General features: G+C 35.6%; 1 protein-coding gene across 1 annotated transcript; it reads right to left on the reverse strand.

Moving 5' to 3' along the window:
* Positions 1–1,128: 1,128 nt before the first annotated feature.
* Positions 1,129–23,112, reverse strand: LOC145614180 (serine/threonine-protein kinase STY46-like). The gene is made up of 17 exons (XM_081669193.1): positions 22,866–23,112; positions 22,524–22,767; positions 21,172–21,286; positions 19,907–20,007; positions 19,598–19,684; positions 18,207–18,279; positions 17,162–17,272; positions 14,083–14,133; positions 9,244–9,383; positions 9,061–9,168; positions 7,949–8,022; positions 4,502–4,677; positions 3,167–3,262; positions 2,658–2,738; positions 2,514–2,564; positions 1,575–1,715; positions 1,129–1,496 (listed from the first exon to the last, which is right to left on the reverse strand). The coding sequence occupies exons 2-17, from the start codon at positions 22,721–22,723 to the stop codon at positions 1,470–1,472; spliced, it is 1,632 nt and encodes a 543-aa protein (XP_081525319.1). The 5' UTR covers positions 22,724–22,767; positions 22,866–23,112; the 3' UTR covers positions 1,129–1,469.
* Positions 23,113–24,407: the final 1,295 nt, after the last annotated feature.

The following is a 24,407-nucleotide window of genomic DNA, read 5'->3' on the forward strand; positions in this document are numbered from 1 at the left end:
CATAATGAAGGGCATCTCCTAATATCGTGTTAAGTTTACTTATATACTCGTAGATGACAATTGAAGGGTAGTATAGAGGTGATCCTTTGCCTTAAGTACGTACAATTAAAGTTATGATTCACCTAAATCATACATGCTCGTAAGGTACAAGTACATGAACAAAGTAATTACTTTATCTGTATTATAATCAAAGTACAAGCAATTATATATGAAATTAAGTGATATTCCTCCAATAAGAGTGAGGTTTCACGAATCATCCTCACTTCTATCGTGTAAGCATATCTTCAATGTATGGCAAGAACAATCAAGAATAAATTTTATTTTATTTAGTAGTTCAGAGTATTGTTGAATGTTGCGTGTGTGTAAAAGCCTCTTAGTCAATAAAATCAGTACGGGGTTACAATTTGAATGGACTCTTGGCCTCTTGACTTGAATTTGGAGAAACGAACCCTTTTTAATTTTCAATCAAAGTTTTATTCATTTTTTTATTTTATTTCTTTTTACTATATTGGTTATTGTATTTCAAAGTTGACCAAAAATTGCTCAAATATGACGCATTGACGCTGCTAGTGTATGTTGAGAACTTCAAACACGATAGCATTTCATCAACCAAAATTCAAACACTTAATTTGTACCATTTCAAATTAAATACTAAAAAAACAAATGAACCATAGGTGGATTTCAATAAAAATCAAGTAAACCAAAAACCCTCCGTCCCTAAATTTTTGTTCCATATACTTGTATAAAAAATGGAAGACCCTAAAAGATTACTCTATTGCAATTATTGATCACGAGACCGCACATTAACTCTCAAAATCTCACATAAAATACTTTTACCTAAACACTTTTGCCTCAACTTCACCCAACAAAAAGTTAGCAAAGTAAAATAAAATATAAGGAAAAAAAAAAAGGTGCAAGGGACGATCTTTTAGGGACACATAGGACTATGGGAGATAGTTCATTTTCTGACATCTAAGAAATAATACATAATTAAATAAATTATTATCTTAAAAAAAATACGGAGAATTTATTTTTATAAAAAATAATAAAAAAATAACACCCAAGACCCAACACATCCTAAAGACGCATCATGCAATAGTACTAAAAAGGCCATAAAGAGTGCTATCATTTGCAAATCTAACTCAGCCACAGGTAGAATACATGATCTTCAACAAGGCACGTAGAATACATAATTCTTTGAGAATATTTGTATTTCAATCGTGGGACTACTCTAGTTTTTACAATGAAACTAGTAAAGTATTATCTTCTAAGATAACCTCGCTATCACTCTTTCTGTGATTGTACATTAAGTATATGTTTCTAGCATAGTCAATATGTTGTCTCTCAATCCCCCAAACCATCCCAAAAACAAACACAAAAGTAGAAGAAGAAAAAATCTCTTGTGTCGTTTACCAATTCAGCCATCTCTATAATTCACAATATATTCCACGATGTACCGTTACCAGCTACTATTGTTGACTTGTTGCGGCAGTTTCCTACAAACAGTTTAAATTTAAAACCAAATTGGTAAACGTACAAGTACCTAATGCAAAGATTTTGCTCAAATATTTTACCTGAACATTCTTTAAGATATCTTCAAGCTCTGCTCTTATAATGGAAAAGGGTGGCCGTTTAAGAGGAGCCTCATCCCAACATCTCTGCATTAAATCGCCAAGTCTAGGGTGTATGTCCTTTGGAATCTCTGGACGGAGTCCCTGAAATTCGGAAGGGGAATTCAAACAAAGAAAATATACGTTCATATTCTGTTTAAATCAAAAGTAGTAAGCTACAAATGAAGATCATGGAAGTTGAAAAGGTTAATGTTGATAGTGCACTTCTTTACTAGACTAACAAGGAATGCTGTGGTGAGAGAAAATTAGATATACTCCTGAATTAGAGAGCTACTGACGTGTACTGGTGATGGTGTTTAGACGCAACCATACTGCCGTTAACACCATTAACACTTGAAATTGGAGGTCATTATTTCCCTCATTCCATTCATAGAATTTATCTGAAACCCTCATTAATCAGATAACTACACTAATGGCTTATTATTCATTAAGTTAAACAGGCGCATCTCTTCACAACACAACTTATATGGTGAGATAGTAAACATTCCAACCAAATAATGTATTCTTAGGCGATCCCGTGACAGAATTACATAAATTCATTTCAGGGTGGCACTTGTATGGAAAATCAAGCTATCAAATCACAAGTTTAATAAACACGTATTTCGGTTTACACAGTTGTCCAGAACAAACTACAAAGGCAAAACCATAAAACAGTTTTAACTCCATTCAGTGTGACAAATGATGGAACAAGAAGCTACGCAACCACAGGCTTAATAAGGTACGGATTTAATTGTCAGTTGTTCAAATTATAACTCCATTCACCTTTAGACACTAGCAGTACAAAATTTTTATGTACGTTACACATTAGTTCATAGGTAAACGAAGTACATAAACAGAATGCCACGGTCAAATATTATTATATTCAACTATCATGGAACATACCTGTCTAACACCTAATGCAGCTTGCAGTGGAGTCCTGTTCTCATACGGAATCTGCAGACCACAAAAACCCCTCAACACAACTGGATTTTCACACCATGAAAGTTTTCACAGAATCACAAAAACAAGAGGCATATTAGAAAATACCTTGGCTGTCAAAAGCTCCCATAGTACAATAGCAAAACTAAAAATATCAGCATTCTGGTCATAGGGCTGATGGTTTATCACCTTGACAAAAGGGTGGAAAAAAAACGCAGAAGAAAAGAGGTTATCAGTCCACAATCTATATGCCATGATAACAGAATTTCATGTTTAGATAAAAGTTAAATAAAATGAAAGGTCCAAAACATGAATATGCAGTAAGCATGCACCAAAAAAAAACTACCATGTTAGGCAATGTTGCAAAAGCAGGTGAATATTCAGCAATGTCAAAAGAACAGCTTAAAATTCAGTTTTCATATTTAACAAAAGCTACCCTCAAAATATGTCATTAAAAGATGGCTCTCCGGGGGGTTTGTCTGATATTTACAAGTCCCATTTTGTGTTGCACACACAGGCAACTCATATAATAGGAAAAAAAAGGCACATAAAATTCTTCAGTGTATAGAAAGAATATTGTGCTATAATAAACCTAGGAGAAATCAGCTTTCACCAACCTCAGGTGCCATCCATCTGTATGTTCCTGTTTCTGCTGTCATAACACCTTCCTGATGCAGAAAGCGAGCAACACCAAAGTCTGCCACTTTGACAACCTAGAGAAACAAAGTAATTCAAATTTTAAAAACTAGTCCATGAAGACAGCATAAACTCATAAATTAGGACACAAAAATTTAGACAACTTTAGGCAAATTTTTAAAGAGGAGCTTAGCCTTCCTAAACTTTGGAAGCGCAGGTTCTGAACGAAAATGCCAGACAACTTTTGGAAAATTTCAAGAGGATCTATACTCTATGTTCAATTTGTTTTTCTTGCTAAATAGTTCTTGCTTAGAGAGCATTTTCTCAGAAAAAGAAGGCTTGGATCTACCTCCAATTAGAGACTCAAAGAAAGCCGTAATTATCCAATTTCCGAACAATGAGTGGCAAATAAAAAAAGAGGTTTGAAAATTAAATTGTATTAGGTTAGGATTAGTGTTAGAACAGAAACTGAACCAAATACAGTAACTTTAAATCCTTGTGCTAAAGCATCAAACATCAAGGAACCAAACTTAGAAGGGGAATGAGCAAGGAAAATAAGATTTCTGATACTTGGGCACCTGGAACAGAACTGAGGAAGCTGTATGTTTATATGAACTACATATGTATACACATAAACTTCATCAAAAAAAAAAAATTTGGACTACCAAAGAAAATAAAAGCCTCATAGCTAACAAGATGCAATAGATTTGTCAAAATTAAGCCAGATTTCAGCCCAAGGTCCAAGTTAATACCTTATTACCTTCATAGCCTTATCCTGGATTCTAGGTAGCCGCATCTAGAGCTTGTTAGGGACAGACCAAAGGAGCAAGGCACATATACAGTATAGGATGCATGGATTCATCTCCCAAATTATGTAATGTGACTGTTAAACTGGTGTAAACTATAGGATATATGGATTCATTTCCCAAAATTTCAAAAGGGACAATTAGGATCTAATCTAATCCAGAGGAGAAATTTAAAAGGTGCAAATCATATAAGAGTATAAGAAGATGCAATAAGGCTACCAAACCTTATAAAAATCATTAATCAGGTGCATTAATTATAAATGGCTACTGATTCTGGAGGCTTCCATTAAAGAAAACAAAATTGGTTTGAACTTACAATTAAAAAATAATTAACAAGCCCAAAACCCAAATGCTAAGAATTTTTTTATTTTATTTTTTTAACATGGATTTCCAAACTTCTTCCAAATCAAACCAAAAATTCAGTGAGAAACCAACTACGAAATTACAGTATGGCACTGACTGGAACAGAGACTAGTGACAGCAGCAGCAAGAAAAGGTTGTAGTACATACTTGAAGAGTATCCATAAGCAAATTTGCTGATTTCAGATCTCTATGAATTATGTCATTCTGATGCAAGTATCTCATCCCTTTGGAGACATCAATCGCAAATTTTAACAGCTCGGAAAGCTTCAAAGCTCTTCTATTTTTGTGCAGGTAGTTATACAGACTTCCACCAGGCATGTACTCTGCAAAAATTATTGAAGGAACATCAGCAGATTTGTCTAACCAGCCAAAGAAGGTAACAAAATGATAAGATGCCAAGAATTGCTTGTTGGCTGGAAATCTGGAAGGCAATGGCAAAGCTTGAAATCTATGCACAACAGGTACTGCTACCAACCAAAAAAAAAAAAAAAAAAAAAAGCAGGCATGCATTTTTATAACGAGAACTCAAAACATAATCCATATGAAAAAGGATTGGAAGTGAACAACAATGCCACGCTAACACAAGATTGACTTATATATTCTTCTCAGTCTAATTACTATAGAAAACAGTAAAAGAAACAAGTCATCAAAATGGGAAACCAATATATTTCTTGATTGTTTTTCCAAATATCACACCATCCTATAATTTTCAAATGAATGCTAGCAAAAATGGCAGAATAAAAAGAGGGAATTCTTCAAAATTCATGATCAACAAAAGTAGCAAGTTCTAATCCATGATTAAGTATAAAAGTTCCATGTTCTAGCAATGTCAAATTTCATACTACTAATAGATAATTACTTTTGTCCCTGAGAACACCCAATGACAACAGGCAACTAGTTTTCAACATAAGGGACTGTATATAATCAATGTTACCAAGTCTAAAGCAATCTCAAATTTCCGAAAGTGCATCTAGATTGCCTCTTAAAGGAGTAAAAAAAATTCATTCCCCTAGTAACTCATCATTTTTCAACCCAATTTGGTCAAAATCAAGACAGAGGGATCAAAACCTCAGAAGGGCAACTAATACTGGATGTGACAAATTCAGTGACTTGCCTTTGCATATTATCACTTTCGCGTATCATTCATACACCCTAAATAGATTCTGCCCATTTCATCATTCATTCATACAGCTTAGGATTCAGCCCATAAACCCTAAATGGATGGATAAATGTATACCCTTCCAACTTGGTTTCACCTTTGAGTAAGACATGATATAGTCCCAAACAAATTCAAGACAAAAATGATACAATCGTTTACTAATTATTCAAACACTGACAACATTGTCTATCCTTTCCAAGTAGCTCTCACCAACAACATAATAGAATCCCTAACCAATTTAAACACAAAATGATACGTTCATTTACTTAAAGCTTTTTAACACTGATATCTGAGTAGTCTTTGGCACATAAACCCCTTTACAAACAACCGAATGATGTGAAGCCACTTCCAAAAAGAAAACTCACTGTAGACACAAAGAGATCTAGATCAAAACCATGTGGTTTCAAAATTGACACCCTCACACTAATGTGCAGTGTAGCTTGACAGTTTTAGGGACCCGTACGATTTTGCTAAGTGGCCTGGTGGATCATCAGTTTGAAAATTTTTCACTGTCATTTATAGATAATTCTTTTTCACTCTCCTCTACTTCCTAAAAAACCTTAAACACATCCAACACATGATTCCACAAATCTAGTCATAAGATTTATACATGGGGTCTACAAGAGCAGTAGATATAGACCAGATTCAATCCATGGATAATAGTCTCAAAGACTTTCCCAACTGAGCTAATTGCATCTTCCATAGCACATAATTTTATCATATGTACCAGATACTTTAACTCTAAAGCCACATGTATGGCAGCAAAGGTTAGAACTAAAATTAACCAATATACTCCCTCTTCCGAGAAAAGGAAAAAATCCCCTCTCCTCCCCCGTCACAACCACCATAACCACCACCCCATCATAATCATCAACTTGCCATACCCACCACCATAACCACCACCCAAACACTCCCACCAACTCGACGCTGCCACCATATCACCCCAGCACCCAACCGGAACACCCTCCCACTCAATCAGAAAACCCCACCACTCCATCACACCCATCGGCTAGCCACCCCCACAACATCCTAACACACCAACTTGCCGCTGCCACCCCAGCACCCAACCGGATAACCCTCCCACCCACTCAGAAAACCCCCACCCTGAAAATAACTCACCCATAAAAACCACCAACCCAAAAAATAATTGTAAAATGGTGAAACTCCTATCATATTAGTCAACATCCTTGTAATACAAACAAATATGGCGGCTTCATTACATTTCCATGGTGTAGGCGGTCGTGAGTTCCAAATTCGTCCCTTCTAAACCTTCTTTAGGGAGCTTGGGTTTCCATTGTTATCCCCGACAACATCATTTCAAGGTATGTAAATCAATGGCGATCATGAACAACACAAAGAATTCTTTCACAATCTGAAGGTGGAGGAAGAGAAACATACTCAACCAACTAATAGGAACAATTTTGAAGACCAAAAGACTTTCACAGTTGGGGCAATGTTGAAGGAGGTGAGGCTGATTTCAACGGAGGCGGTGGAGATGGTGGTGGTTACGGTGATGGAGAAGGTATGTAAAAGTATGTTCAAGTGAGTTCCATAAAGTTTAGATAAATACAATATGTAGTAAGAGAAATCAAGTGAATAAAATGCTCCTATCGTGATACACTTCAACTTGCAAGTACTTACCAAACACGCTAGTCTCGAACCAACTTACAAATTTCATTCTAATTTGATCATTACACCAATCATGAGGAGAGAGAAAATGAATTTACCCTATAAACCAAGTTGTAAGTAAAAATAACTTATTTTAGAAGATTCGGAAGAAAGGTAGAATTATTTACGTGATGGTGGGAATATGTTAAGTGGACCGGTTAGAGATGGGATTATCAATTTTAATATTTCCAAAAAAAAAAAAATACGAGTAATAATATTAATAGCAACAAACAGCTATCTTCTACTAGAGAAGTCAGAATGGTCAACTTTCTTTTAAGAAGGAATATATTCTATGTTTACCATTAAATTTTTAACTCAAGCCAAATTTTAAATGATCCAATCAATTTTTTGATTGAAGCTTTTATTTTGCAACCAAGTAAGCACTACGTCGGCCGCCCATAAATAAAACAAGTACTCATGTAGCATAGTAAAAAGGTGTAACAAAAATATCAAGATTGCCAATTAATGAAGTCACTTTAAATCTTCAAAACCGGTAACTAAATCAATCACAAGCCTTGCAGACTTGTAAAGGACATTTAAACAGACAAAAAAATCAAGAAAATTTCAGGACGTGAGATATTAGTAGAGCATAAAATAATGCATTACAAATATTACTTCTGACAAGCACAACTTAATTCAATAATCATGATAGTATTCTATATGAATGGAATTATTGAACCAACCATAAGCCCAGCAGAAACTCTTTAAAATGTAGATAAACTCATAAATTAACTTCCTTTGAACTATTGAACAAACAGATATGATACCTGTTACAATGCATAAATCAGGAGACTTTGTACATGCACCAATAAACCGAACAACGTTTTCATGTTGCACCTCCCTGCATAGAAAACCAACTAACATCGGTACACAAATAAACGGGGAGGATGGGAGAGAGGGGGGAAGAGGAGAAACACTTCACACAATCATATTAAATTCTTTTTCCTTTAGGGGCTGTGTGGATTTTAAGGTCTTTCTAATATGATGCATATTACATATAGTGAATCATCATAAATATGCTGCTATAACTATTTCTATATTAGTGTTCTATGAATTTGTACTCAGCTCTCAATTGACAAAGGAAATTAAAGACACTGTTCGCAAATTTAGCATTGACACCAGCAAAGCCTGAACGAGCAGATTGAATGGAAAAGAATAATCCATGTTCATCATTACTGCATCAGCTCTTCTTATCCAAAGCGCCTGGCTAAAATAGTAGCTCTGAAACACCAACAATCCAGCAACTCTCTCTTTCCCACTTTTACATCAGATCCATACATAAAAGAATGTCTTACAAACTCAACTCCACAGGTAGCACAAAGCCCCATAGCAATATAAAATGAGGCAAACTAAAATTTCCACCCAGTAATGCTGAATTAGCTGGTTAAAAAGACATAATAACTATTATTGACTGTCTGGCAACTTTCAGTTCCTTGATACCTCATCGAAATTCAAGAGTCAGTCTCCCCACATTCTTGAGACACTAAAAAGGCCAATTTGGAGCTCTTATTACCGAAGTAAATCAAATTTATGTGTTGCGTATGAGCAACACCTTGTTTCCTTGTCCCAAAGCATTCAAAATCAATGAACATTAGTAGCTGACACTACATTAAATTACCAGTTGGACCTCAAATTCAAATAAAACGGCCTCTACAAGAAAACCCAATTCTTCCTCAGCTCCATACTAATTGCACTCGTACAATTTCACGCTTCCCAATGTACAACATCATCAATACTTATAGGAAGATTGAAAGTATGGCACACAGACCACAATAAATTCATTTGCAACAACTTCACCAAAACATATCCTTTTGCAATCCTTATTTTCCCCTTAGATTGCAAAAAGACAAGATAGCAGTGATAACACATTAATGCTCACCTTAAAATAGCAACTTCTTGAGCAAACTCTTCCTCTGATGCTTCAGTTAGATGCTCAGATCTAAGAATCTTGACAGCCACCTCCTGACCAAGGTACACACCTCGATACCTTGGAAAAAGATCAAAACAAAGATAAGCAACAGAAGGGAAATTTAATATTGGTACAAGAAGCGATTCCACTTACAGATCACCGCACGATCCAGATGCAACTTTGTCCCCAATCTTCAACAACCTTCTATCTATTTCCCAATTTCCAGGTTCTCCGTGTGCAGCTAGTGCTTTCTTCACCGAAAATTTTGAATGCGATGAGCCAGACCACGAACCCTATAATTTATAGAACTTCATTGAACTGTTTTCCCTTACAGGATATAAACAAAGAAGCAGGGTCTAGAAAAAAAAAAAAAAAAACCCTGACTGCGTACATAAATATGTACATGCATGCACGTATGTGATGACAAAGATAAGACAATAAGATTTCTTCAACCCCAAATATCTGCAAGTTAACCCAACCCCTTCAGATTATTCCAGGTATCTCATCAATGCCCCAGCTTCATTAGCCAAGAATGTCAACGTACTTTACCCCGACAGCCCAACAAAAGCTTGATGAAGTAGATCCTAAAAGACACCCACGGTATAGTCTAACATAATTCCCATAACATTGTGCATCTGCGCAGCCACAAGCTTTTCTCCTTGGACCCTCCAATCCCCACAAAGCTTACTTGTATGTTTGTAATAATCCAAGACAGTCAAAGAGCCAACTCAAAACTTCCCAGAGATAGAAAATGAGCATCCTAAATGATAATGCACCACCTATCAATGGACAAAAAAGCAAGGACCTGCGATCAACTCCACAAGGCATCCAGCCAATTAGAAAATATAATTATTCTGTTGTGCCAAAAGAGAGACACTTATGTCTTCAATCCTAATATCACAGGTTGTTGAAGCCTCCATCATCAAGCTCACCTTTCACATTAAAATCTACAAATCACTGTGCTAAAAAATCTATTACTGCCTCACTTAGCGTAGAGAAAGGATCCAAGTAAAGTTCCAAGAGATCTTCAGGTTGGCCTTCTAACACTTCTCTATTAAAACCTATTATAGCAGTATCTTACCAACACTAACATCCACATATAAGCTCTCCCTTAAATGGTACTTAGCCTTCTGAATGAAAAGATCCCTGAAGATTCCTGACTATCAAAGTTATCTCCCTCACTCCCTTTAATGTAAATAAAGAACCAAGCACTGTTACTAGAAAATGGCCATAGAAGCATAACGTAGCATCAATACAATCAATAAACATGGGAAACAAACATTGCAAGGAAACTCTACTCTTTAACCATCTTCATGGAATCTAATGTGTATCCTATCCTCTCTTATGCCTAACCAACAGGTATACTACAGACAAGCATGTGACACAATGTCAGCTCACTAGCTCAGTGGATATTAAGCATCTCTACCAAATTAAGCACAATCAATATCCACAGTTGATAGCATGATGTCATAGTCACAATTTATACTCAATGTTGATAACACAATGTCATACTAACTCAAGTTCAAAAGGAAAACACCACAACAGCTTTCTTACTGGAGGAAAACTTATAGACACCGACTTCATACACCCCAAGCCTCCTTCCACTTTTAACCTAATCAAGATAGTCCTTTTTTCTCCTCAGCAGCCTAAAAAACCCCTCAATATTTTCTTGGGCTAATTAATGCCCTATAACAAAATATTCTACCATTCAAGGAAGCAAATCATTCCACTGATTTCCTCAAAAGTCTCATAATCTACAGCTGTCAAAGAGTCTCCAGGTGCATATTACCTCCAATATAACAGACCAAGATAAACAAAGAGAACAATCTAGTTTCACATCCCACCAGAACAGCAGACTCCAAAAGGCATCATGGTCAACACTAATCCTAGTAAGCTACATTTTAATCAGGTTAATCATCACTCCTGCATCAAATTATCAAGGTCAGCACCCAAAGAGTAAGCGTTGTCATTCACATACTACAAATAGAACACCTATGCCTCTTTTCTCCCACCTCAAACCGCTCAATCATGCCTTAGCATACCTTCTCTAGCGTCCTTAACGATGAATACCTTCAAGCCAACAATTGGCCAAGCACAGAAACAGCACCGTACTGTTGCCTCATGCTGCTATGTCAAATTCAAGGGTTGGTCTAGATTATGACCCATGGCCCCATATACCTGTCAAACAGAGTCATACCATGCCCTAATGCCTAAGCTTAATTATCCTGCTATTGTTGTGCTTTGTCATGCCAAAGTTAATGCCTTGTACCAAAGCGTGTTTATCAGCCAAAAACAGTGACTTTTCAAACACAGTGTCATCATGGAACATACCTCAGGCCTGCTCTGTGCCTTTCATGTGCCATGACTTATGTGTCAGGTTGTGAATTGCTTCAGCAGACCCAACTAGAGCCATCTGTAAGCATCTAGCAAGCACATCAATTTCGGCACTAAAAGGGAAAGGTGACAAAAAAAAATCCCTGCAATATTCACCCAAATGAAGATACTCTCTAAAAGCACCAATTACCAACACATTCAAACAAATATGATAGTATGATACCAACACCCACCAAAACCCTTCCACCACCAAGGTTTCTTAAAAATCTGAAATCATCTGGACATAAGCCATCCAAAAATCTAACTCCACATAGTAATACTAGCTTAATCCTTTCCAACAACTTCATCCATGGTCAAGCAGCACAAGCCACCTCCACGAACTATCTTACCTCCACAAAACTGCACTATTAGGAAGCACAATGCTAACCACATCTCTATGACAATCCTACAAGTACAATAATCTTGAACAGCCTTGATGGATCAACCTTCTTTGGATGAGGAATAGTTTTGAAGATTATGCTCTACACAATATCACCAATTTATGGAAACTCCCCAAAAAGTGTTACGAGGTCTTCCTTAAAGCACATCCAACAATCTTCAGAAAGCACCATTGTAACCACAGCTAATCAGGTGCCTTCACCTGATTCAAAAGATTTGTCCCACCTCACCTCCACATTGAATTCTCGGACAAACCACATGATTAGCCATGAGACATTTCCAAAAGTATTTCGATCTATGCTCAGAACTAGCATTTGCATCATGACTAGACCTGGTTATTGGAAAGGTCTAGTAGCAATCGGTGCAAGTCGATATCAGGTTGGGTAAAAAATGGGTCACTTCTTATTGGGTCAAAGCGGGTCGGGCCAATGCGGATTGCAAATCAATATCAATCAATCAATCAATCAATCAAAGCCTTAATCCCAAAAGTGGGGTCGGCTAACATGAACCAAATTTGATTATTCCGTGTAGTCATCAACATAAATCTTTCTCCTCCATCCCTTACGATCCAAAACTTCATCCTCACGTAAATCCATGCACTTCATATCCTTCCTCACTCCTTCCAACCAAGTCATCTTTGGTCTCCCTCTTCCTCGTTTAATCCCTCCATGGTCCCACTCTTCCACTCTTCGCACCGGTGCACCCTCGGGTCTCCGTCTTACATGTCCAAACCAACGCAGACGATTTTCCCTTAATTTATCTACAATGCCCGCCACACCTACTTTCTTGCGAATAACCTCATTTCTGATTCTATCTCTTAAAGTGTTTCCACACATCCACCTTAACATGCGCATTTCCGTAACCTCCATCTTTTTAATATGCTCTTTCTTAGAAGCCCAACATTCTGTACCATAGAGCAACACTGGTCTTATGGCAGTCCTGTAGAATTTTCCCTTCAACTTTAAGGGAATGCTGCGGTCGCATAGCACTCCCGTGGCCGCTCTCCATTTAAGCCACCCTGACTTAATCCTGTGGGTCACGTCTTGATCAATGTCACCATTCTTCTGGATGATCGACCCTAGGTACTTAAAACATTCACTCATGGTCAAATCCTTTCCATCCAAACTCACCACTTCATTGCTTGTCCCCCTCTGAGTGCCAAAACGACATACCAAATATTCAGTCTTACTCCGACTTAGCTTAAACCCTCTAGATTCCAACCTTTGCCTCCATTGCTCCAACTTGACATTAACCCCATCCTTAGTCTCATCCACCAAAACGATATCATCTGCGAACAGCATACACCATGGAACCTCATCTTGAATTGGTCTAGTTAATTCGTCTAGAACCGTTGCAAAAAGAAAAGGGCTTAATGCAGACCCTTGATGCAATCCGATTGTAATAGGGAAATCTTTTGTCAACCCTCCGCATGTCCTCACATTTGTTGACACATCCCGATACATATCCTTAACTAGGTCTACATACCTTCGTGGGATACCTTTCTTCAACATTGCCCACCAAAGTATCTCTCTTGGCACCTTGTCATATGCCTTCTCTAAATCAATAAAGACCATATGAAGATCTATAGCAAGTAGATAATGGGTGAGCCAACAAACGAGCAAAGAAAGAGTAGAGGAGAGACAAATTAAGGACATGTAAATACAGAGCTACATAAAAAACTAAAAATTAAAAAATTAATTTTTAAAAAAAAAAAAAAAAAAGTTATCTATTTTCTTTGTCTATTAATTTGGGCTAGAATTTTGGCCATGTCCAATAAATAACCCTTTAGCCTTAGCCCAAACCCTAAACCCCGCTACCATGTCCAATAACTAGGTCTAATCATGACACACAGCAAAAATTCAAAATAGGAAAGAAAATTTATTGCATACGCTGCTGCTCGAATTTTCCAAAAGCTAATACTACTATTTGCAAGCCATTCATCAAACCCAAGGAAATAAAAGCAAAGAGACTTATAAAATAAATTTACAGGGACTAACAGATTCTTAAAATAATGGAATTGCAAGGAGGAAATAATGGAATTGCAAGGAGGAAATAATGGAATTGCAAGGAGGAAATATTAACTACGTACCAAGGCACCAATTTAAAATAAACAGCATCCATGCCAAAATAAACACAAACATATTGCATGAACCATATAGTCACTTCCATATCACAAATAACATGATAAAGAACAAAAAATCATTAGAGTAGGATCTCTACCTCACTCTTATCTATCGCTTCTTCCATAGCTTTGCGCAAGCTATCAGCATCCTGATCACAACATCGCAAAGTCAGCAACAAATTTGACTCAGCACAGATACCTGCTTCATAAAAGTATAATTACAATGTCCTATTAAAGGCAAGCTCACAAAGCAGAAAAACTGTTTCCCCTATCGACAAGCAACTGGTTCTCAATTCCTGTAAAGCTTAAACCTGATCTAGAAGACATATTTTGCATTTTACAACAAATTCACAATCCTAAGAAAGAATCAATCTGCAAAATAACATGTCTGCTTGAGGCACTGACGGAGTAATGATTTTCATTTTATAAAAGGGCAGTAGAATCTAGCCAGGGAAGATAGTCTGGTAGCGATTATCAGACATGTAACAATACAAGCCCCAAAAGCAGAGACTTTAACAGACATCTAAAAACAAGCAATACAAGGGAGAACATCTGACAAACAATTAGTATAGCAAGTGGTACAGAGGCTAAGGCTTCTTTGTATTAGTTACATTGTAATCTGAGAATTGCTTATCAGCTACATGTGTATATTAAGGCTTTTGTAACCTACCGTGCTGTACAAAATGCTACTCTGGCTCCATATTGTATCTTAAAGTTATACTTCTCCGTTTTTTTATTATTGCACCATAGGGGTTGGGTACAAATATTTTGGTAGTGGAAAAAAGTAAGAGAGAGAAAGGTAAAAATACAAAATTGCCATGTGACATATTGATAAACTAAAAAGTAAGTGTGAAAAAGCAAGGGTATGTTGGGTATTTGTAGTGTGAACACAAATAATATTTTTCCTAAAGAGGAAATGGTGCAATATTTGTGAAACTTCCCAAAAAGGCAAGTGGTGCAATAATAAAAGAACGGAGGAAGTATAAAGTTTGCAGCGAGTATGGTGGTTGGCTAAAATATATCTCAGTGTAGAGAATTGATAAGTGCAGATGGAGCAATCCACAATTAGTTCATCAAATAAAGATGATCACTGGAAAATTCTGGCCCAATGAACCCAACTCGGCCTGCTATACAGAGATATAAACCAAACTACCTCACAAGTGCCACGATAAGGTAAAACAAACAAACAAACAAAAAAAGGAAGAAAATAACTCTTATTACACTCTCCCCTCCCAGCTGCCATCTCTTTCCACCAATGCTATTCCCTACTCCCACTGGCCCAAAAATGGTAATAAATAAATTTATACAAAGTATATTTTTCTGTTCATTGACCTACCTTGTCCATCCCTCCCCAACCCCACCCCCCACCCCACAAAAAAAAAAAAAAAAAAAAAAAAAAAAAAAAAAAAAAAAAAAAAAAAACTCTTCACTTATGTCACGTACTCACTTCTAATTCAAGCAAATCAACAAGTCATCACCAAGATAAACCCCATTTTCCACCCCCAAAGTTACATGTAAATATATATATCTACTCCCTCCGTCCCATAATATAGTTCTTGACTTCTTGTTTGTGTTTTTTTCACGGTATTTAAGAAATAGGAGAAAAAAGTGGACGAGGTACATTAATAAAAATGAAAAGTACAATTATAGACAAAAGTTAGAGAGAGAATGGAAAAAAGTACAAGGCATGTGCAAACTTCAAGGGTAAATTAGGAAGTACAATGAATAAAGTTAAAAAAAAAAGTGAGGGTATAATGGTCTTTACATACTGTCCAAAAATAGAAAAAGGAACAACATTTTAGATATCCAAAATAAGAAAACAGAAACTATATTATGGGACGGAGGGAGTACAACTTAACCACAATCTACTTTTGTTTTAAGATAAATATCCTTCCATTGTTTGGTTTCTAAGCTTTAACAATTTAAGAATTCTATGGATTTCGGGATTAATTACTGAATCTATACAGCCATGCCTACCAACATTAAATAAATACATGATTTTAGATCTGGTTGTGACTCATAAGCAGTGGATGGTCGCGGAAGGGGAGGGGGGAGGGGGGAGTGGAAGATGATAAGACTACTGATGATATTAAGGGTTTAGGATAACTTTACTTCTATAACCCCATTATATTTTAAACTTTCAGCATAACAGATCAATGTGTGGCTCTAAATTTATTACAACAATAGATCAAAGGAGACGCATACAAAAATATGAACAGAAACAATAATGAACGAGCTAATGGTGAAAAAGTGCATCTGAATAAACAAACTAGAGATCAATAAGCATCAAAAAAATAAAGAAAACGTAATCATACCAATTGGAACTTGGGAAAGTACGTATAGGAAATTAGGATTACTTAAGAAATATTAGTGTATGATGACTGATTAGCCTAATACAAGAAAAAATGAATAAAGAAGGCAACCGTGCAATAATTAAATAAGAAAGATTCCATTATGATTTGCAACCAACAGCTTGTTAAATAGAAAAGTTTGTGGAAAAGAAAACAAAATACAAAGTTCTAAATTCACAAAGGGTTCATAGGATGTTCCAAAGAGAGAAATTTTATATCCGTCTCAAAAAGTATCCAATATTTAGAAAGATGTATGTGAAGAGAGTGTCATTTATTGCAATGTAAACTAATATATTTCCAATTGCTATAGTAACCCAGTGAATATTTGAGTTGATCATTTGTTATTTTGAGATAAAAGGAATACATTACAGAGTCCTGGTAATAACAAAAATTTGAAACAATTATTCCACATTCAATACATATAGAGAACTATAGAGAGATTGAGCTTTGAGGACTAGTAGCCCTGAGAGTATAATCTTTAAAGTAGAAAACAGATTGCATTTCATAAATGTATGCAAACATTTATGTACAAACAAGCAACAACAAAAACCCAGCCACCTATGGACATACACAAACACGCATATATACAGAACAGCTCTAAAGAACATGGAGGCATAAGACAGACATGCAAGAAATTTTCGAGGTGAAAATAAAAAAAAAAAAATCAAGTCTCAGCATAAGCTTGAAATTTCAGAGGCAAGTGCTCATCTTACTTGTAGACACACATCATCCAATATAGTTGAAAATATATTCCATTTGTTTAACAAATGAGATTTATTTTAAAGTAAAGATCTGTTCATAACAGTGGCTAATGAACAGAGAATACCTCCAAAGGCCATCCATCCACTACAAATACATCCAAGGAGTAGCCATCAGTGGTTGAGAATACATGTGCTTCGCGAATGTTAAGCCCTATGTCAGAAAGCAATGCAGATAGCTGCAAAGAGATCACACAACGTTGGCAGTTAAAATAGACTCTAGGAACTGTCAAACAATCAAACTAAAATAAAAATATATGAATATTTCAAATAACATGAAGGATTGAAGGACCATATAGAGCACAATGATGGATCATAATGAATCATTGCCAGCTAACTTCTTAAATCTTACACTTAATATGAAAATAAAAATAAATACAAAAATTCCATTCATTCAACTAACCCTCAGTAGTAGGGTTTGTTGTGTAGGCAGTGCGTGAGGAGGGGTCAGGTAGTGGTTTGTGGTACTGGTGGAGGATTAAACCAAGATGTTGTATTTTATTTTTTTCTGTGGTTTGTGGGGGATTAAACCAACCATAGACCCAATTTGACAGCTCTATGGTGAAGATATGCAAAAAGTGATCTAGTCTATTGCTAGCATGTAGGGCAGACAAAACTTAAACTTAGCTAATGCTGATGCAATAGCTGACAGCTACTATACTACAGACATGCAGCGACAGGTCAGAGGTGACAAGCAATAACATTATGGTTATGGTTCAGAAATCAGAATCAGAAACAAAATGATGTAGAACACTCTGTAGCATGCAATCAGAAATTTGAAACCTAAACTCTTGTTCAAAAAGAATCAAATTCTTACTGTGCCAAAGACATCTTCATGTTTTAGCATACCCTATCGTTACTCTAGATGAATTGTAAAGTCCCACTCTCAGCACGGTTAGTTGAGCCTTAATCTGATTGCAACTTTGTTGGGGTGTTTGCAAGTTATTTTAATAGAACACAGCCAAGGACAAACTAAGTGATGAATTTTTAGCAGCATATTACTTCAAATGATATCAAGGACCGGAATTGCTATCATAAAATACTATCCTACAAGCTCCAGAAACAAAAACAAAAAGGAATGAAACTGAACAACGAAGACTCTTATTTGTTTACCTGACTAAGAAGTTTGGGTTTATCTGGTGTTGAGCATATTACTTCATGAACTGGAGCATGAGAAGTCTCTGGCCTGCAACATTAATTCTAGATTACCTCCTCGCTGAAAGATATACCACAAAGAACAGTGTACAGTACTCAAAATACACACTGTAGGTTACCAACTAGAGTAGATAAAATAAATGACAATTTTAAGCAAAGTTTCATATCAAGCCATCAAGGATCTTTTTTTGGAGACCAGTTTATTAGCTGTTTGTATTGGCTATTTAGTCAGCTAGAAGTATGGTAACAAAAACAACAAATTCTGGGCAAAACAAAGCCAATGAGAAAAAGCCATTCCAGATTTTCAGCCAATTGAAAAATCATTAACCATAATCTAATACTAATTAATCAAGTTAGTAAGATAATTGCCAAGACCAATCAAGTACCTAAAGCCATATCAGAGTAAAACAATAAAGTAGCTAAAGCCATATAAGCCAAATTGAACGTCAAAATAATTAGTCAGAATCTTCTAGGACATTCAATTGGTACGCAAGGATCTAGGGAAGCTATGGTATTGGAAAAAAAGTTCATTGAGCAGCAAGTAGCACCCCTTAAAACGCAATAATTCTGAAGGAGGGCAAAAAATCTAACTCACTCCTATTCAAGGAAAAAAACAACTGAAGACAAAATTATAGAATTGAGAAGCAAAAGAATACAACTTGTCCCAAATGTTGCATATAAAAGTACCACATAAAGTAGCACTGCAAGGTCCATATGCCTCAGCTTTAATGTTGACCTAGCCCTGCTTTTCAGCATGCTGAAACTTGCAAAAGCTTGAAAACTTAAAATCAAATTCCAGAATCTCAAAAAGCCTTTCAAATAAGATAATATAGATGGTGAATTGTCTATGCATGACATTAGTAACTCCTTGAACTCTCATGCTACTAATGACTCTAGGTCATCCGCGATAATTCCCAATTGATCTGTGTTCAAGCAGTTGACATGTTTATCAATTATCACTATATATTTATGTGTTCCTTCCATCCTACCATGGCATACGTTATAAATCCTAGTTGTGCCTGAAAAAATACATAACACCCAAAGGTCCCAAACCTCATATATCAAATCTAACCATTGGTTAATACATATGTGCAACAAATGGTACAAAGTTATTAACTGCTAGAGTGAATTAGAATAACAAAGCACAAAAAATCTTTTGTAACCCAGGAGATACTATAGAAACTAAAATCCGGCAGTGGGACAGTGGGATCGGAACTCATAAGATATAAAATTATAAGCTGCTGACAGCAGGCATAAAGGTTATAAGTAATAGACTCAAGCTTTCACTGAATTACAAAATTCCCTTAGCAAACTTCTAAGGTCTGAATTAGTAGGAGTGGAGTAGATACCTCTTTTCCATCAATCCAGAGTTCTGTCTAACCTCCAAATTAAGGTCTTCCAGCTTGGAACAGGGTTCAAAAGCCTTTCCTTCTTCCCTGAAACAAAAGAGATCAGAATCACACTGGAAAAGTGGAAAACAGTAAAAAAAATAAATAAATAAAAAATAAAAATAAAAAATAAAAAGTTGTAAATTGTTAGTATTAACAGCAAAAGGAGTTAATAAAAAAAATTATGGAATTTTTTTGGGTAAGTAAGCACTTCTCATTAACCAAAAAGAGATAAGGAATACAATTGAAACTTTGAAAGAGCCAGATTACTTGTTCTGCAAAGGTTCTCCATGATTGGCATCGGAAGGCGGCATTGAAACAGATAAATAGCCCTCAGCCTGATGCTCTTCACCACCCTCTGGTTTAAAGTTCTACCAAAAAAAAAAATTAGCACTTATTGAATGGACAAAACATTACAAAACAACAGAAAATTTACCGCAATACATCCCCCCAATAAGGCCTCCCCCCTTCCTCGTGTTGCAATATTTATAGAATGAAGGAAGTATATGACAACCATAAGACTGACAACCCTTTGCGACGTATGCATACTCATTTAAGTCAAAGCCTACATCTCAATCCAATTCAATTCTACTACCATAATATCCAAATGCATCAATGATGTTCCATTACCCATTTCTAGTGAAAGATAGCTCCAATATTCAGAGGTTATAAAGCAGAAGCCTCGTGTTTGTTTTTTTTCCCGTGTAGGATGAGGGGAAGGGGTAGGGGATTGGTTCTTTAAATCTTGACACAATTGAAAATCAGAGAGGTATAATTTGGATCTTGGTGACACTGTGACAGGCAGCTAGATAGTCTATATCTAGAACACAACTCTTAGTTTGTGTTAGTTATTCTCTCATTGCTAATTTCCCCATTGCTTGACCTTCATCAGACACAGAACAAGACTGTGCTCCCAAAAATGATTGTTAAGAAAAATTGGCATAGGAAATCATTATTTACAACAACAAACACAAAGCCTTATTCCCAAAGGAACAGGGTTTCGCACCTAAAAATGATGGTTAAGAGAAATTTGTGTAGGAGATCATCATTTACAACAAGAAAAACAAAAACAGAGCCTTTTTTCCCAGATGAATGTTATAAATCTATTTTACAACTATTATTAATGCCTCATAACAACTCAGGTTAATGATTAACAAACAAATAACAACTCCGATGAGGCAATGACCAGATGATATTCAACACATGAGAAGTAAATAATTCGCATTGACCTTGTATGGTCTGAAGTCTCTGAACAGCCATCCAGAACACTAAAAATGAAAAATTCGCAGCGATAAAGGAGCTTGTCACTATGATGAGTATGATCAATACACAATTACACATATCATACCTTTCGCACAACATTCCTATATGCTGAATCATTTCTTACGTATAACTTAAAATACATACCAATCTAAAAGAAATAAAACAAGGTCTACAGACAATATTAAAAGTTTTGGACTAAATCTATTTGATTTTAACTTTTTCTGATTTACATGAATTGAAGATTATTACAACATTGACCAAAAATTTAGTACCTCCAAAGCACGGACATGGAAAACAGGTCTCTTTTCAGGGTCCTTGGCCAATGCAAGAAGCTTTCGATGTAACAATACGTCTTCTGCTCTATCGATATTTATATCCAAACCATAACTGCAGCAATATGATATTGCAACAAAAATTAGCTAAACAATCAACATGAGATCCTAGCATCTGCAGTTTCTACACTCATTCAATGTATATAGAGAGTCAAAGCAAGAAAAACACAGCTGATAGCAACACGTCATGACACTAACAACACAGCAAGATTAGCAATCCATTTATTTGTTTATTGAAACACAGCATCTCCAATATTGCACTAAGTCAACCTATCAAGTCAAACTAGATGTGCTACAACTGTAAATAAATAAATAAATAAGTTACTAAAGGAGTAAACAATGACAAGAAAAGGAAAAAAAAACACAGCATTACATTCTACATTTCTACAGTTATTAGAACATTCACAGATCTAAATGTGAAGATTGTTTTGCATAGGATTATAGCTCAATTTCAGCAACACAAAATAACTACTCTCTCTCTCTGTGTCCAACTTTCAATGTCATATTACTTTGTTCAACTTACACAGCAAACCTAACTATTAATTCCAAACTGGGGAGTATATACATAGACAACGTTCAATTCAATCTCACCACATAAATTTGCAAGAATATTAACAAGAATATTCGTCAAACATAAATTTGCTCAAATTTCTCAACATACACCAAACACCTATGCACTCATTCAATGTATCAACTCAAATTACCAACACATCATGACACTAACAACATAGCAACCGTTTTTTATTTGTTTATTGAAACACAGCATCTGCAAATTATGCACTAATTCAATGTATCAACTATCAAGTCAAATTAGCTGTGCTACAACTGTAAAAGAGTTACAAAAATGGAGCAAGCTATGACAAAATAGGAAATAGCACAACATAACATTCAACAATTGAAGAACATACACAAAAACAAACTGTAAAGATCTTTTTCGCTTGGTTTAGCTAGATATCAAGAATCGCGAACAAACTACACACTCTCCCTGTCCAGATTTCATTCACATTACTTTGTTCAACATACACAACAGACATGACTACTTAAACCGACAGAGTAAAAACAAAGATAACCTCGAATTCAAGCTCAAATGACAAAGAAACATTCATCAAATTGAAAATTCGCTCGAATTACTCCACATACACAAAAACTACACTCTCACTAGGTATTGTCACAATACTACTTCAAATTACACTATTCCGAACGTAGTAAATCAAATTCAACCACAAATCATCAAGAAACACTCGTACAAAGAAAATTCGTAACAAAATTTTTAAAATGAGAGAGCAATATACCTAGGAGGCAATCTATTGAAATGAGCATCCAATATCTCACGAAAACCAGGATTAGAAACAGCTTCATCATTTCCATTTTCAATCAACCGATTATACACATCGTTTCGAATATCACACAATACACCTCCGTTTATTCCACCACCACCGCCGAAGCTCCGAGGTGGTGACGAACTCTCTCCTACTCCTTCAATCAACTCCATTATTCACCAATTTCAAACCAAAGCAATTCCTTCCAAAAATCAAACTACAAAACAATCAAAAAAATTCAAGAAAAAAACTAAGTAATAAGTAAAATATACAGGTAACATGAAAAATGAAGAGAGAAAGAGAGAGAAAACTGACGATATATGAAGTCCGCCATTAATGAAGAATCGGAGAAACTTGGAGGAAATGATCAATTTCAGAGGAGAGAGAAAGTGGTAGAGTGAGAAAGTTGTGGAGTTATTAAGACAAAAGTGTAATCTGCAGAAATTCTTGGAGAAGAAGGAAGAGAGAGAAAGAATTCTGGTAGGAGAGAGAAAGGGCATTGAAGAATGAAGAAGACTTGAAGACTCTGGTTTTTATTTGGGTTTATTTGATTTGAATAGAAAAAGAATCAGTAGAATAGGGCCCGGGCACATTGGAGTGGATAAGGGGAAATTTGGCAGGTCTATTTTTATTTATATTGCCAATTTTAGTCCATTTGCCATTATTAGTATATTAGTATTTCTCTACTTTTGTTTTTTGGATTTGTGTTGGAGTTGCTCTCGAGTTGCTTTGTTTTAAACTAACAAAAAGGAAAATAGTGTATTTAAAAATCATTAAATTTGGTAATTGTTTCTACCTTTGATATGTCGTGTCTAGGTACAAGTTGGCTCATCACCTCCTTCCTATGAAATTGTCCACGACGTCTATCTCTTTGGGGCTTACTATTATACAAAGTATAAAAAAATAATGGCATTTTCAATGTTATTCCTACGTTTCGATAAAATGCTTATGTTTACATTTTTAAAACCTTTAAAGCCAACATGTGATTAATATTATCTTTAATTAATTGTGTACACTACTTGGTATTTATTAAATGCATGTTCCTTACAAACTCATTAGTCAAGAGTCGGCAAAAGAAAAATGAGATTAGTTCCTTACTAAATGACCAAGGGCTACTACAACATGGTGGACAAGAAGTGCAAAGCATCGTTCATTTGCTCAATAAAACTTTCCAAAAATGATTCAATCTCACCTTATGACACAACAATTGATACAACGATTAGAAAAACTACATTTTCCTTAGATAACTTCCTCTCAGCTTAATAATATGGATCGATCTTTTTCTAGTTATGAAATATGTAATGTTATGTTTGACTTAGCGAATTGTTAAGTTACGGGTCCATATCGGTTTACAACGGAATTCTTTAAAATAAACATGGACATCGTTGGGGATTATGTTATTTCGGTTATCTAAAGTTTCTTTCAAACAGATTTTATTTTGAAATAATGGAACTATCTTTACAAGTAATGATTCCAAATATTGTTGCTCCAAAATGAGGTGGGACATCTTCGTCCTATTAGCCTTTGTAACACGATTTACAAATGTGCTTCTAAATACTTGCTAGCCAGACTCCGTCAATATCTTTTTGTCTTATCTCAGACTTACAATGTGCCATTGTACGAGGAAGAGTTATGGCTAACAACATTTTTATTAAGCCATGAATTGATCGTGAAAATAAACCATCAAAAGTAGAGGTAATAACTAGCTATCATCGATCAAAATAAATATGAATAAGGCTTATGATAGGATCCACTACTATAATTTCTTACTAAGGTCTAAAAGCTTACGCCTGTCTAGATCAATGGTTAGAAATGATTCAACAATGTATCTATACGATTACCCATAACACACTCATC

Source organism: Chenopodium album, chromosome 25, assembly GCF_948465745.1.
Source record: "Chenopodium album chromosome 25, dcCheAlbu1.1, whole genome shotgun sequence".
NCBI classification, from domain to species: Eukaryota; Viridiplantae; Streptophyta; class Magnoliopsida; order Caryophyllales; family Amaranthaceae; genus Chenopodium; species Chenopodium album.